The 16,764-nt window shown below is 49.9% G+C and overlaps 1 protein-coding gene across 2 annotated transcripts in view; it reads left to right on the top strand.

The window, feature by feature from the left end:
* Positions 1 to 1,786: 1,786 nt before the first annotated feature.
* BSN (bassoon presynaptic cytomatrix protein) overlaps positions 1,787 to 16,764 on the top strand; it is an 88,368-nt gene continuing 73,390 nt past the window's right edge. The window contains exon 1 of one of the 2 annotated variants that reach the window (XM_071439963.1): positions 1,787 to 2,047. In XM_071439963.1, coding sequence (XP_071296064.1) covers positions 1,887 to 2,047 — 161 coding nt within the window. In that variant the 5' untranslated portion in view covers positions 1,787 to 1,886. The remainder of the gene's footprint in view (positions 2,048 to 16,764) is intronic. The other variant, XM_071439964.1, reaches the window with a different exon arrangement.

Genomic DNA, 16,764 nt, shown 5'->3' on the forward strand with positions numbered 1-16,764 from the left:
TTTGAGTGTTTTGTCTGGGCACTGCCTGCACCAGCGCTGCTGCTGGCAGCTGCTCCAGCCTCTGCTGCATTCAAGGTGGATGTTTTGAGTCTCCTGTGTTTGGGAAACCCTTCACCTCAGGAAAGAATCCAAACAAACCAAACTTTGTGTGTGTCCTGGCCACCTGCTAAGTCCTGGCCTCTCATCCACTCCTGCACTTTAACCTTCCATAGCCTTGCTGCTGCTGGGTTGTTTCTGATATGGTGTTGTTCTGGTTTATTTCACATCTGTTGCCCTGCCCAGAACTGAAGCTATTTTATTCTCTCACTCAGTGCTTTCATATCCTCCAAAGCTCTTTTCCTCCCTTGTTACACCTTCTGCACCCCACACCTGCACCTCGGGGGCCATCAGTGACCTTCCCTGGGCTGGGGATAACGAAGGGGCGGGGAAAGCGCTGAGGTCCCTGTTCCTGGGGCTCGTTGGAGCCGGTTGCTATTTCGGTGCGCTCCGAGGTGAGGTTGGACCCAGTTTCACGTTTATTTTGGGATTTAGCGCGTGTGAGTTGACTCACAGCCCATAAAAAGCAGCCGCCAGCACTGCCCGGGCCCGGCTCCGCCCGGGCTGGCGCGCCCAGGGACAATTTTGGGTCCCCGCTGGGGTCCCCCCGAGGCGGGGCCCGGGCCGTGGCAGCCGCAGGGTGGCAGCAGGGGAGCGGCGGTGGCAGCGGGGGACCGGCGGTGGCAGCGCGTCCCTCCGCCGACGGGGACCGGCACCGTTAATTACCGCCCCTCATTAAGGGCGGGAGCGGGAGGGAGCCCTGGCGGTGCTCTCTGACGTCATGGGCAGCCTCCGACCTCACACAGAGGGAGCGTGGCCATTGGCTGAATGCTGTGTGACCTCATGGAAAGGGCGGTGCTGGGTGGCTGAGACTGGCGCTTAGGGACAGTGTGTGAGCCCATGGGCTCAGCCTGTGATGTCATAGGAGAGCAATGGTGGTCACTGGCTGGTTTCTGGGTGGCCATGGGAAGGACAGGGTTGTTATTGGCTGAGGCTTCATCACCTCATCAGCGAGCCTGTGACCTCACAGGGAGGTGTATGCTCATTGCCTGGCTGAGAGCGACTGCCATGATGTCATGAGGTAGCAGGGTGCTCATTGGACAGTAGCATGTGACATTGCAGGGCTGCCTGTGACCTAACAGGGTGCACGACGAACACTGACTGGCAGTGTGACATCACAAGGCAGTGCATGACCTCACCATGGCACAAGACACTCATTGGCTAGCAGGGTGTGATGTTCTTGGATAGCTCATGACATCATGGAGGAGTGGGGTGCTTATTGGCTGATGTGGTGTGATGTCCTGGAGCAGCCTCTGACATCATGGTGGAGGCAGATGCTCATTGGTTGTCAGGCTGTGACTTCCAGGAGCAGCACATGACTTCATGAAGGAGGGGACACCTCATTGGTCAGTGGTGTGTGACATCCTGCAGCATCCCGTGACCTCATGGGTGAGCGGGCGCTCATTGGCTGTTGCGTGTAACCTCATGCGGGACTGCGCGCCCATTGGCCGCCGGCCCGTGACGTCACGGCAGACGGGACGCTCATTGACGGCCAGCGCGGGAGCGCGAGTGGCGCCGCCTGGCGGGCGCGAGTGCCGGCGCTGCGCGGCGCCGATTGGCCGGCGGGCGGGGCGGGGCGGGGCCGGGGGGCACGTGCCGGTGGGGCCCCGCGGGGCGGGCGGCGATTGGTCGAGCGAACGCGCGCGTGCCCGCGGCGCGAGCGGGCGTGGGGGCAGCGCATGCGCGGGGCGGCGCGGGCGGGCGGCGATGGCGGCGCGGGGCTGATGGCGGCGGCGGGGGCGGCGCTGCGCTGAGGGAGCGGCCCCGGTCCCGGTCCCGCCCGGCCCGACATGGGCAACGAGGCCAGCCTGGAGGGCGGCGGCGACGACGGGCAGCTGCCGCCCGCCGCCGCCGCCGCCGCAGGGGCCCCGCCGCCGCCCGCCGCCGCCGCCGCCAAGCCGCCTTCAGCACCGGGCGGCGGCGGACAGCTCCCGCCCGCCGCCGGGCCCAGGTCAGAGCGCGGGGCGGAGACCGGCGGGGGGCGCGGGGTCGGGCGCGGGCTCCGGGCTGCGGGAGGATGCCCGGGCGCGGGGCACGGCTGGGTGGGGGTGTGGGCACAGGGGAGCAGGGGTGGCCGTGCGGGTGTGGGGGGGGACACGCGGGCAGGAGGTGCGGCCGTGTCGGGTGAGGGGTGCGCGGTGCCGGGGTGCGGCCGTGAGCTGTGATCGGGGCTGGTCTGGGGCGGGCAGGGCTGTCTGGGGGCAGGAGGTGCCGTGGGGTGCCGCTCTGTGGGGCACGTGCAGGCGAGCGCAGGCAGGGGAGACAGGAGTGTGCACGGACTGCGAGCCGAGAGCAGAGACGGGGCGGCTGTGGGGTGTGGGCAGCAGGGAGCAGGCAGGTGAGGGAGGTGCGCTGGGCTCACGGAGGTGATGGAGGCACCCGAGGCAGGTCACTGCTGGAGGGTGCAGCCCCAGGGGGGCTGGGAGCTCGGGGACACCCCTGGGTGCTGGGGAGAGCAAAGGTGCGATTTGGGGCTGGGTGTGGGACAGGGATGGAGTGCCCGGGTAGGAGTGTCGTGTTTGGGGGGCAGGAGAAGGCGGGTGCTGCCCGGTGGGCAGAGGTCCAGCAGCAAGGAGGGAAGCATAAGGAGAAGAGAGGGTGGTTCAGGGTTGGTGGGTCTGGTCGGGATGGGGGGGATGGTGCAGGGCAGCACACGGCTGAGAGCACCGGGACATGTGAGCACCCCACACGTCGCTGCCCCAAATATGACCACTCCCAAACGTGGCCACCCCAAGTGGAGCCAGCACCAAACGGGAAAGGTCGTTATGTAACAGGAGGGACATGCAGCCCTGCCAGGAGTCATCGGTGCAAAACCTCGCAGGGAACTGCACCGAGCCGTTCTCCTTCTGCCAGGCAGTGCCAGCTGCGAGGGAGATACTTTGGAAGCGAGTGTGGGATAAGAGATATTCCTTAAAAGAAAAAAGCCAATCCTAAAACATCGTCCTATCTGAAAAAATAAAGGCGAGGAGCAGAAAGTTGCACGGAGGGATGCGGAGGATGCGGTGGGTGGTTCACCCTCAGTGTGTGGCCAAGGCAGGGGCATTCTGGGCTCTTCACCTAGCCTGGGCAGTGATGAGTGCTGCTGGTCTTGCCAGTTGTGTTGCTTCAGACAGGGAAAATCCAGGTGGGAGGCTGAGCAGGAGGCTGCAGTCTTGCCTGGCAGTGGGCTCTGTCTTGCTGGGCTGCAATGGCTGCTCACAGGCACACCGTAACATCCAGTGGGCTTCAGGGATGCTACAGCTGTGGGCAGGCTTCTGTCTGTAAGATCCCTGTGAGCTTTCACACAATGAGTGTGAAAAAAATAAGTCTGAGGGAAATTGTGCTCATTTGCCTTTACATTTTTCTCAGTTCCCCTTGCTAGAGAGTCACAACCCCTCTGCTTTGGATTCTGCCCGTGAAAAGTTGTTTGCAGCTGCTCAAACAATTTAAAATTAAATACCTGTGGGGCTGTTTAGGCTGCTGTAATGAGAGAAGCCAAGGAAGCCATGCAGGTCTGCTGTCTCTGTCCAATTCTGGCACTGCTCCTCCATTACTGTCCAGTGTCTGTGTTGGCTGCTGTGCAGTGCTGGAGGTTCCAGGGGCTTTTAGGGTGCTGGAGCATGCAGAGCTGCTGGGTGGAGGAGCAGAGTCTGTAGCAGTGGCCATCCATGCTCCTCTCCTGCCAGAAAGACCAGGTTGTTTTTTCCGGCCATGCTCCAGCCCTCACACACTGAGCTGATGCTCCTGTGCCTCCTGGGAAGCTGCTGCTGGGGAGCTGCCCTCCCTTGCAATTAATTAAAGCAATTAAAGAGGTGGGCCAAGTGAGGCTGTGCTGTGGAGCAGCAGTGGGATGGGGACGATGCTGAGCTATGCCAGTGTTTAAAACCTAAGCGTGGGAGGGGTGTGGGGGGCTGAGATGACACGGAGGGATTTTAATTCAAGGTAGCAAAGTGGCAGTGAAGGGAAATGAGGCCTCGAGAAGAAAGTCGCTTTTGTGAGGGGCGGGAGTGGGCACATAAGACAGACCATATGTTGTGAAAGGTTCAGCAGAGCACAGGATGTGCTGGCCAAGCAGTGAGTGTGCAGTGCAAAAGGTGCTGCTCCAGAAATCTCAAGTGGTCAGAAAAAGTGAGTTTCTTTCAATATCAGAGCAATTATTTTTTTTCTTTGAATTAAGTAACCTAAACCCACATGTAAGCCAGTGAAAACCACAGTAGTATGACTTTTCTGTGTCATTTTCCACAGTTTGCTTTGTGATACACAGAGAAGTAGCCTGAATACCTTATAGGGGCTGCCCTGGATTTCGGGCTCTTGTGTTTAAATCCATAATAACAGCTTCTAAGAACTGTGCATCCACTATGAGGATACTTCAGAGAGTAGAAACTGCAAATAGGAGTAGCATCTTCTCACTAAGTTGCAACGTCTACCACTATTTATGAACTTTGAGTTTTTGTTTGCATGCTTTGCTGAGGCACGGGGGAGCAGAAGGTTGGAGGGAAGCTGGGAGCAATGCTCAGCTCTGGGGTGGTTTGGCTCTGCCAGCAGCTCTGGAAAAGGCCAATATGGTGCAGGGTTGCATTGGCAAGGTGTTTTCAATGCAGAGCTCACCCTTGTGCAAGGAGCTGCTGGAATCTCACCTGAGGAGGCTGCGCCTGAGTCTGGTACTCCAGCAAGGAGAGATTGAATCTGGGGAGGGAGGGTAGGGTTGCTGCTGGTCTGCTCAGACAAACAGAGCCTCTAGCCTGAAAGGAGGTGAATGGCTGGGGCATCATTAACCTGTAGGATCAAAGGAACCCAGGTTGGTTGCTGATGCATTTGGACAGAAAGCTTTGGACTGGCAAGTTCTAGTCTGTTCCTCCAGAGAGAGCCCCTAAGCAGAAGGCACAAGCTTGTTTCATGGGATGGATGGATGGATGGATGGATGGATGGATGGATGGATGGATGGATGAAAAAGGCTTGGATGGCAGAGCAGGGATGATCCCAAGTTCAGAACTGTAGCTTGGGGCACAGAGCTTTACATAGCTGGTTTTCCTGGTCACCTGCAGAAAGACTTTAGTGCTGCTTCTGATTGTATGTGCCTGATTTATGTTGGATTCATTCAGGTTTTTGGTCTCTCTGCTGCTCAGCTGTGGAGCTTGCAAAAGGCTCTTTTTGACACCTGGATGCATGAGCTCAGGCTGAAGGATGGGAGAGGGGAAGAGGGACAGTCTCCTGGGAAGCACTGAGGACCAGCCACAAATTCAGGGGCTGTCTGTGGGAGCAGCAGTGCTTTCAGCGCCGCTGTTTCTCTGGAGCTGGGTGATGCACACTGCAGGCAGCCAGGCAGGCTGGGAGGCTGGGAGGGAGCTTGCTCCCATGGCACACTGGCAGAGGTGTCAGGACCTTTGTTTTCCACACTGTAAGTCATATTCCAGTATTTCTTAAGCCTCAAGATAGGCTGTGAGCTGAAGGTCTTGAAGCTACTAAGAGGGAATATCTCCAGTACTGTGTGGTAGCACCTTTGGCATGGGCTGTGTGCTACCTCAGAGCCTTCCCTTGGCTTGGAGCAATGGCAAGGCAAGTGCTGATCCTGTTTACGCTGCTGTACATTCAGCATGGCTCTGTTTGGCAGGTGATGGATCTTGAAGTAAAAAATCTGGTGTTAGGGAAGAGCATAGGAGAAACAGAACTGAAAGAAAACCCTTTAAATCAGAGAAACTTTGGACAAACCCTTGCAGTTTGGATGCTCTCTTTTACCCTCTCAGAAGCTCACTTGAGTGTGCTTGTTTGCTTGCCATAAAGTACCATCACAATGAGAGATAAGAAGTTTATACATAAAGATAATTGTTTAAAAAAAAGTAACTTTGCCTTTTTCTTTTTAAACGGGCACTTTTCCCAAGCTTGCAGAAATAATCAGTTCATGTCCATTTTCATAATGACTTTGCTAGAAATAAAACCAGACTTTGTGATGGGAAGTCAGGCTGTGAAGAGGGCTCACGCTCACCTGGAGAGCCCAGAGAGCCAGCTCCATCCTCATTTCCATGCTCTGCTCTCCCCAAAGGCTCTGAGCCCTGCACAGGCTGGGGCAGAGGCATCACCATCAGAGGCATTGCTGGGAATTTCCTCAAATATTAAAATAGTTTTTCCCTGGCTGAGCCATGGACTGGCAGCTGGAAAAGCCTGCCATGCTTCTGCACTTATTGAGCATTAGTTTATTTGCTGCAAGACATTTGGAGGGTCAGGAGGGAACTGAGGCTGGGTTTAAGTGAGGAGGGGAAGAACAGATACGCAATGTTTTGAGATCATTAAACTTGTGTGAGCAAAACAAAAAGTAAAAGGAGTAGAAAATGGTGTACATGATGGATCAAATCAAAATATTTGTGGTGTTAAATACCCCATTGGGCATCAATTTATCTTCTCTCATGGTGGGCAGGTGGTGCTGGTTGTGACACAGTGCTTTGTGTATTGTGATTGCTCTGACAGCAGCCATTAGGCCACTGAATCCAGACGGCACAATTCTGGGTGCTTAAGTAACTCCAAAACCTCTTCTGGGAACGTGCTCATCAATATTCACAGTGTTTGGCATCAATTATTAATGCCTTTATTTCCAAAACAAATACACAGATTTGCAGTCTGCCTCACAGGTTGGGGTTTCTCACTGCGGGATCCAGCCTGGATGGTGGATCTTTACCCCTCGCTTTTGCTGGGTGAGGGGCTCCTGGGGATGTCCCTGCAGTGTCCACTTCTGCTCAGAAGGGATACAGAAGAATTTGGAAGGATTGATGTCCTTTGCTGTGTTGGCTTGTGCTGAAACGTTGGAGGAGTCCTGGGCTTCTTCTGGTACAATTGGAAGCCGTGGCAGGGCCGCTCCCTTTGCACTGGAGAGCTGAGTGCTGATGGTCAGCCTTCTAGTGGAAGGTGTTCCTGCCCATGGCAGGAGATGGCAACTAGGTGATCTTTAGGGTCTCTTACAACCCAAACCATCCTGATTCTTCTGCTGATGATGAGGAATGGAGCTGCAGCTCAAGTGGCCACATCCATTGGGGCTGTTGGGTCCCTCCACATTGTTGCTCATGTTGAGCTGGCTTCTGCCTCTCCACTTCTGCTTCTCCAGCGTGCTGCAATAAAGCTGTTTCTTTTCTCTGCTGTGTGAATCAAGCACATATTTGATGTTTCCCATCATGTCTCCAATTCAGTGCAAACAGATAGTCAGTGCTGTGGCATATTCCTGCAGTTTATATGAGTTTGGGGAATACTTGATGTGCATCTGGACTGGCAGAACACCACAGCCTGCCTGCCACACAGCCTCTCTGCACAGCCGTCTTCACCGCTTCCCCGGCTGGGGCTGACACTGGGGCTGGCCCAGGGTGTTTTTCCAGCAATCCTTTTCCAACATCAGGTTAATTTCCTGGTGTAGGAGGTGCCCCTTGGGAAGGATGGGACAGGCAGTCAGGGTGCAGAGTGCTTCCCAAGAGCAGGTAGCTCAGTAGGGTGAAACGGTTTCATGGCAAAGGCGTTATCATTTTTCACTAAATGTGACAATAACATTATCGTGTGAAGTTTGCTGTTGAGCACTGCTGCTCCAGGATGTTCCTTGGGTTTCTTTTTTGGCCAGTGAGTGACAGCAAGTGCTGATGGTCATCCTGGTCCCACACATCGTAAAATGTTATTCATCTTGAATTTGAGATCGTCGCTGTTGAGCCATCACTGTGTTTTCAAATGTCTGTTTGAATGACAGATCTGTTATTTTTGTATCAGTCTATGAGCACGACTATTCCTACGAACGAGGTTTTTTGTCTTTTTTCGTGCTTGGGGGTGCTAAGCTCCAGCATGACCCCGAGGTGCTGCTGTGCAGCCTGTCAGTCATCGATGAGCACGTTGTACCGCTTTTCATGTCACTGATGCTGGGAAGTTTTTATCAATGTGGTGAGCTGGCTCCTCTCTGAGAGCACCTAGCACCCCCAATGGGCTATTTAGGAGCCTGTAAGAGCAATCAGCATCACTGGACCCTATTAATGCTGGCCTGGGCTTGATGGCGTGGCTGGAAGGGATGTTCATGAGGTGCTCTGCTCATGTTTAATACCAAAGATGACTTAACTGCGCTGATGGTGGTGTCTCGCTCACTCTTGGTCTCTGCAGCTTTCCTAGAGTGTGTTTGATAGTGAAGAGAGACCCCAGCCCCATTTAGAGACTGGGGACAGTGGGCTGGAAGGGCAGGAGACAGCAGCTCCCTGCCCATGTTGAGCTCCCCAGAGACAAGTCAAGGAAAGCACCTGTGAATACAATTTTTATTTTGTTTTCTCTTATTATTTGTGTAAGTGCCATGGTTTGGCTGGAGATGGGGAGGGAATGCGCCCTCCAACCTGGCTGCTGGCACTGGGGGCAAAGATGGTTACGATGGCTAGCAAAGACACACCTCTGCAGTTCAGAGGCCTATGCTAGCCAAATGGTAATGAAATGGATGTTAAGAGTGGGCATAAATAAGTGTAGAAGCAGTTTGCCAGATGGAATAATGGGATATATGATCACAGAAGGTTTAAGTAAAACTGTCGCCTCTGAATATACAAAGTTGCCCTCAGTCCAAAACTATAGTTTCAGTGATAAGCAGCAGATTAGCTGTTCTTACTGGCTTCATTCCCCCCTGAAGATGTGATTAAATAGTTTGGTGCATTCTCTTTTTTTGAAAATGATTTAGTTGTGTTTCTAGGTCATTGTCAATAGAAGGAAAATGTTCATATAGTTAATGCAGTAGAGTGCGTTAGGCATCTTCTGAGAGGAGCTACAACACAAACCCCTCTCCTGCCCAGTCTGTTCCCAGACCTCTCTCCTGCCCCTGTCCTTAGCACAGGAAGGAAGTGCCTTTACACCTTCTCCCTAGAGCAAGAAGATGAACATCTCCATGTGGAGACTGTTAGTGCTCCCTGGGCTGGGCACAGCTGTCCAAGAACCAAGTGACTGCAGTGGGATGTGGAAGGTACTGCTGGGGAAAGGTGAAGCACAGGGCTGGGGGAAACCTCAGCCATTTCTTGCTGGTAGACACCATTAGACCCCCCCATCACACCCCTCTATATGAGGTAATGACTGAGATCCTAAATGAGACACTCTTCTCTTATGGAGGCAGACTGAGAGAGCTGGGGGTGTTTGGTCTGGAGAAGAAAAGGGGGGACCTTAGAGCCACCCGGACCTCTTCTCTCATCATGTGTAGGTCCTCATGAGAAGAGCATTTCCTGTCCTCTTGGAGTGTTTTGATAGCTATAACTGAACTTAGAGCAAGCAAATGCTGCATAGAAAACCCATCTATGGTGCTTGGGAAATGTTGCAGAATTTTGAGGGTTTTTGGGCATGTGTGACTAACTGCTCTTCACTCGGTTCCAGGACCTGACAGGGACCACAGGCTCTCAGACATGACAAAGCAGTTTCCCACGCTGAACAGCTTTCAGATGAGGATTTGACAGCTTCTCTGACAGACGTAGAAGAAAAATCACATGAATCAAAATGTCATTTGGTTTAGATGTGGCCAAATCCCACATTTCAGCTGGGATGTCCAAGAGTGGCAGGACCTCCTCCATCCAGCCTTACATAGCAGGGACACTTGCAGAGGCCAGATGTCAATAGCTGAGAGCAGCCCCTGAACCTTTTTTTCTCTTTGTTTCCTTGCATACCAGTGCAACATTGCTTTCTAGCCTGTCTTGAGTCTTTCCTGGCCTTGGGGGCTCATGAGCTCTTCCAGCTGCTGAGAGGCTCAGAGCCTGGTTACGGTGGACATCCCTTTGCAGGACCAGTCCTGAGGGTTGTAGCATCCTAAATATTATTTTGAAATCTGCCTTTATTTATGGACTTTTAGCTCTGTTAGGAGATGCTTGGAGTATGCAACCTCTTCTGGCGTGATCTCAGAGTGCTTCTCAGGTTGCTTCATCCTCAGAAGTTGTATGGGGGTATGAAGTCAATGTGAGATGTGTCTTCAGCTATTGAATGAATCCTGAGGGGTTTGGTGTTCTTAAAAACCCACCTGAGACCCAAATGGGTCTGCCATGGGCTTTCCAGTAGAAGAAAGAGTCTGTTGGTAGCTTGTGCCCTTCCTTCATCAGTCTAGACATGAAGAGTACGAAAAGATTTTGCCATATTTCATGTCTGCAAAAGGATGAAGTTGTGCGTGGGAATTACTTGCAAAGATTGACATGTTGTAGCTGCTAACCACCCTTTTTTTTTATTATTATTTAACCAAAAAACAGATTGCAGCCTAGGAAAAACAGCATGTTTTTTTTTTCTTTCATCTTCTAAAGAAAACATTTCACTTATAGATATGTGAATTTATGCGTTATAAAATAGGAATGGTTGAAAATTGGAAATGTATAATAAGTTCTTAAGGGACTTGGTAATTTGCCTTTGTCGTGTGAAAAAAACCCAAATCAGCTGATAGTACAAAGCTTATGAAAGGCTGGGGAAAATGTGGGGCTGAACTAGATCTTTTTCCATGTTGACTCTGAATTGTACTTTTTCTTTTGATGAAACATGAAATTACTTTTAATTTATTTTGTTTCAATCCTAGTTACATAAACTATTATTTGATTGTACAGCTGGACTGAAAAACTGTAGGAGGTCTCACATTTAGGATTTTGCTGCCTCTCTCTCATTAAGCCTACAGCCTGATTTCTTTAAATGCACCTATTAATCTTCTTAGGGAGACAAATTGTTGTTTGGTTGGGTTTTTTCTCTCCTTTTTTTTTTTTTTTTTTTAAACACTAACCTCCCAGTTAACTGGCAGAGTAAACTCTGCTGGTTTGCAGCCTTTGCAGGTAGGGCTGTGCTGCAGCTGCAGTTCCAGCAGTGCCTGTGGCCTTGCTGGGCTGGGTTTGGTCTGCTTGGCTTAAACACCCGAGGTGGTCACAGCCTGAACTGTTCTCATCGTGCTCAGCAACAACCTCCGAGTCGACAGGAAGGAGTAAATGTATTTTTTTCCATTTTAATTTTGCTCTAGGCTACTTCAGTAGTTCATCTGTGGTAACTTGCCAGAGAAGTGGCTGCCCCATCCCTGGAAGTGTTCAGGGCCAGGCTGGATGGGGCTTGGAGCAACCTGGTCTAGTGGCAGGTGTCCCTGCCCACGGCAGGGGGGTTGGAATGAAATGATCATTAAGATCCCTTCCAACCCAAATCATTCTGTGATTTTATGAACTTCTGTTGCATTTTTGATTTCCAGTCTGAGACTCATGGGGTTCCAGGTTTGAGACCCATTAATGTAGTCCTTGTAGGACCAGCAGTAGGACAAAAAGAACTCCATGCTGTCCTCCAAGTGTGCAGATTTTTCACATATTTTCACTCAGATGCATCAGCTTTGTTGTCTCCTGCCCACCCACGATAAGCCACCATAATTTGGGTTTCTTCTTCCCTGCTCATCACAAGATTTCTCAACACCCTGGGCCAGCATTGGTAGCACCCCTTTGGGATGCTGCCCTTTCAAACCTTCTCCACTCTCCTCTGCTGGGAATGGCTCTTGGGAGAGTGAGGGAGCTGCTGTCAGTCTCAAGCACATCCCTGGGCTGCAGCAGCTCTAATATGAGCTGGTGAGATGTCTGGAGCAGATAGTGCTGGAGCACATTGTGCTGGGGCCGGGCGGCAGCGGCCGCTTTCCGTGAATATTCCTGACGCCGGCGGACGTGAGGAGGTGATGGTGGGTGTTGCTCTCATCCCTGTAAAACAGACCATCCTTTGTATTCAGGGCAGATCTGTAGTCCCAAGGAGCAAAAATATCCAAGCCTTCTCCTTTTCCCACCTGTATCTAAGTTGTGGATGTTTTGCTTGGGAATCCTGTAGCTGGAGAGCACAACAGGAAAAGAGGTTGTTTTTGTTTATATAGTGTATTATATAGAACCTTTTGTGATGGTGGTGATTTTCAGAGCCCATTTACCACTATACTGGATGAGGTTTTGACTGGTTACACACTGCAGTTATAACAGAACATCAGTTCCTGTTGGAGTGGAAAAGATGATCCCTATCACTACATTATATGCCACTGATTACCTCAACCTGGCAAAAATAAGGCATCCAGAAACATCCCTCTGGGAGGAAGCTCTGAAGTGTCCTCTTAGGCATTCCTTTTCTGCTTTATTTTATCTGCCTTTCTCATCTTCCAGGCTCTCCTCCTCCTGCATTGTTAATGGATGTTAAGCACTGGTTAATGGATTAGGATAGGATTCCTCTTGGCCGGACAACTCAGTTTCATCCAACCCATGTCCATGATTACCTATTTAATTTTGATTTATTATTAAGTGAAAATATAGACCCAAACACTCTGAATTGACAAATTATCGCACCTTTCTTTTTCTTTGAAATATGCAAACAAAAACCAACCAGCTGCTCTGGTAGGAATAAAGTGTCTTCTGCTTCTCAACGTGTCTAAAATTTGCTTCACTTCCCAACTGAACTTCTCAGCCTTAAATTTTACCTGCTGCCATTTCTGCCAAGCTAAGCCTTCCGAGGGTTCTGCAAGGACAGATACATCAAATATGCAGATGCCTCCATCTCTTTGGGGACAAATGTTCTGGGCTGAGGTACGTGCAGCAGGGAAATGCAGGCAGGGACAAGGAGCCTCAAAGAGTTGCAGAAGCTGGAGAAATGTTTTCCTTTGATCCTATAAAGAATTTGGCAGGGGAATTTCTGAGTCTTCTGTTTCAAAAATACATTTAAACAAAACAGTTTGAGATATTGAAGTTGATGGTGTCTTTGACAGTATTGGTAATGTATTGTTCCTTGGGTTTCCTTTACCTTTCCTGTTGTGAATAATGAGTTTTACACATAAAAGCATATTTCTGAATTTGGTTTGCTATTCCAGTTCATATCTCTATAAACCAGAAAGTGCAAATCTAAGACGCAAAACCACTGATACTGAGCCCATCCAGTGTCAGCACCTGGGCAGTGTCCCACCAGGCACCTGCAAGCAGAGTCTTGAATAAAATACATTTCTGGACCCTGTGAGCTGGTGTGGGGAATGTCAGGTATGAAGAAACATCTGCAGCTGAGAAGTGTTTCTGAGAAACATAACCTGATGTGAAGATTTTGTTTAAAGGCACCTGGCCGTGTTGGACACAGATTTCTCCTCCTCACAGGGAAATGTGGGCTCATCAGTTTCCATGTACCCCTCCCCATGTGCTGTATTTGGAGCTCTTTGTGGGGGATCAGTTGATGGCTGTTTCCTCAGTCCCTGCCCAAGTGATTTCTTGATTGCTCTTCCACACCTCAGCTATCTGCTCTCCTGATAACCTGAGGCAACAACAAGGACCTAAATGGCCTGAGGAAGAGGTAAAGGGACTATTATGAGATAGCCAAAATGTGTAGAGGTGCAAAGACATGAACTGCAGGATGGATAAAAATGCTATGGTTTTTCACAGACACACACAAAAAATTAGGTGCTTTGTTTCATTTGCTCAGGCTCAGATAAATGAGGGTGCAAAGTCAGGATTTTTTGGTTGCTGCACAGTCACCAGGAGCTGCCTGTCTCTCTGCAGTATGGCACTCTGATTTCCTCTCCTGGAAATTGCTTTTTAACTGTGTTTTTCTTTCCTTTTTCTAAAAATACAAACCAGTTTCTTTCTGGTCTGTCATTACTGCCTCTTTTTTAAAAGCACTTCTCTTTCTGATGGATGTTCCTTTTTTTTATGCCTGGAATGAATGTTGTTCTCCATTCTGGGCTGAGTTTGGTTGACTCAAGCTGTCATGGAGATGGATAATGATACATTTTTTGCATCAGATTTTAATTTTGGAGCATGGGTGGAACTCATCCAAAAGAAGGGCCCTGCAGTCTTCCCAGTTTCTTAATGGTTGAATACCAACTTCTTGTGGAAGGTAGAAGTTTGGTGTGGTGTGGACATGACTGGAGATGTTGAGCTGTTGGAGCCAGACACCTGCATTGACCCTTTTTTGCCCACCTGTGACAAACGGTGCTCGTGTTGGGTTCGTTTTGTGCAGCCAGCCAGCACCTGCAGGAATCCATCCAGCTCCTGGACAGAGTCAAGCCTGAATGCAAAAGGGAGAATTGCAAAACCAGACCTTGGTGCCACTCTTTGTGGGGAAAAAGCCAGAAGCAAGTCAAGGGAACAGGCTGCCTTTGCTCTTCTCTTTGAATTGCTTTCCAAAATGCGTTTTTCCCAAAATAACTTAATTGTGTATTTTTTGGGGTGGATTGTTCTATATTTGTTGATGAGCATTAAATTGATGTTTTCTGAGAATGGTCCAACATGGCTTGCAGAACTCTTTGCAGAGCATCAGAGTCTGATTTAGAACCCATCACTACATGTGGCTATGGTTGTTCTCTGTGCCTCACTCTGCATTTCTTGACCTTGGGTTTCACCTGCCATGGTGTTTCGAGACATCCAGTTCAGGAGAGCCTTCTACAGCCTTTGCATTCAGCATTAGCTTTGAATATGCTGAATAAATTTCCATGGCTCAGCAAACTTGTCCTTTCTTTATCCCCCCTCCTTCCCAAGCCATTTATGAATATCCCATTTATCCCATGGCAAAATCCTGCACCTCTGCTTGTGAAAACCTGACCATCTGCCTCTATCCTTGGTGTCCTAAATCCTGATAAGTTATTAACCCATAAGAAGGATTCCCCTTATTTCTTCATCTTCTATTACTTCCTTCTTTCTTTCTCCCCTTTCTTTCTACATTTTTATCCTAACAATTCTCCCACTTGAGATGATTTTTCATTCTAAGTATTGCCTTTTACTCCTGTAGCTTGGTTGTTTAATGATATTGCTGTGTTATGGCCTTGTCTTAAACCTTTTCTTGACAGTGCATGTTTTGCTAACAGGTGCCATGGAAACTTCCCTTTGTTACCCTTCCACCTGCTGCTTTTAATTTCGTTCTAACAAACCTTCTCACTTTTTCTCTTCTTTATTTCCCAGTTGTATCTGAAAATTATAGTAATCATGTGAATTTCTGTGTCTTTTCCCAGTCTTGCAAATAGATTGAAGCCAAGTCTGTTACAGTCACTGTTACTGAAAGTTTGTGTGTCAGGTTTGGCTCCTCAGAGCAGGCACATTCCTGTCACAGGATTAAGTCCAGAGCAGGTAGCTTCATTCTGCATTGCTTTAGGGAATAGCTAAGGAACTAAACAAAAAATTGTATCGCTGCTAATTAAAATCAGAGAGGCTCTCAAGGAGGGCGGGCGTGGGTTATAATCATAGATTTACAAGATAAGCTTTCACCAGCCGTGTGCCATAAAAATTCCTTAGCTTCATGCCATGGTTTATCTTTCAGCTTTGCTGGCATTTCGTAAATACAGAGCAGTAATTCATGGTGTTGGCTTTCCTGGGACAAAGGCCTTCAGTTAAGCGTGACTGCAGCAATCAGCTCTTCTACCCTTTCATTGCCAGAGCTCAGATGTAGGATGGGGGTGGATGAAGGCTGAGGGGAGTGGCTGCTCCTTGCCTGGGGTGCTCTCCCCAGCATCCTCATCCTTTCTGCTGCCTACAGTACTTTCAAGATTGTCATGGCTCTTTTATGTAATTTTAACACACATAAATGCCTTGCTCATAGCAATCAGTTGTACAGGGAAGGATATGGAGGCAACACATCGAGTAGCTGAGTGGAAATCAGACTGAAGAGATGGCTCCAGCCCACACCTCTCCGTGGCTCCTGGGGACTTTTATCCCTGTTTTAGCTGCTGTTTCCCTACATGCTCCTTGGTATTGGTCGCAGGGCCATAACTCTGTGGCACAGCTCTTCATCATTCATTGCAGACCTTCCAAATCCTGCAGTAAAGAGGAGAGGAGCTCTGCAGGCAGCAGCTCACTTTCGTGTGCAGGCTGCAGCATGGCCACCCTCAGCATCACCTGAATTGATGCTAAATGAGGGGCACTTAATGACCCCAGGCCTGCTGAGCATCCTCCCCTTCAGCAGTGTCCTCAGGTCCAGCAGCTGGGGTGACTGATGCCTCCTGTCCCTCCAGGTCTCCCCAGAGACTCCAAGGCTTCACCTGCACTGAAGGTCCAAAGCTGACCTTCCAACTGCACCCATTCACTGGATGAGGTGATGTTCCTCCTTGTCTTTGATCTTCCAGATACCTCCTAAGTGCCCAGAGAAGGCAGAGAGGGATTAGATACCCCATAGCCTTTCTAGGATCTCTGTGTTCATCCCAGGCACGGTGAAGCCCTGGCTCTGCACCTACACTTTCCTGGTTCTCCTCACTGAGCTGTACAGCTCCTCTCACACCCTGCAGCTGATGGCATTTTGATCAAGAGGTGGCTTCTACTCTGTCGTTGGAAGATTTAAATGTAGTTTTCAGCTATCACAGAGGAAACAGATTTTCCCTGTTGCTGAAGTAGAATGAATATTGGACACTGCACTTACCCCTGGGGTATTTTAATACTTTGAAGTTCAAGATCATTAATGTTCTCAGTAACAATTATATAATTTAAAAAGGAGACCCTGTTCAAACCTTTGGACCTTTATAGTGCCTGCTCCTGTAAAACTATCTGAGAAGTGGTCTCTTTGATATATATGGGACTGACATCATTACCTGCCAGCTCTTCTGTCGGGCCCATTTACCTTTGGCTCTGAAGGGTTTGGCCAAGATCCTGACAGTGGTGGCCACACGTTTCAGGCAGCAGCAGCTGAAAGAGCAGCTCCCCAGAGCAGCATGGGGTGGTCTGCAGGTCACTCAGTCACCTTCTGGCTTATGAAAGCTCATGTGAGAGATGCAAAACTCTGCCC

The sequence above is a fragment of the Agelaius tricolor genome, unplaced genomic scaffold, assembly GCF_023055355.1.
Source record: "Agelaius tricolor isolate 1412-34295 unplaced genomic scaffold, bAgeTri1.0.p SCAF_14, whole genome shotgun sequence".
In the NCBI taxonomy this organism is placed as follows: Eukaryota; Metazoa; Chordata; class Aves; order Passeriformes; family Icteridae; genus Agelaius; species Agelaius tricolor.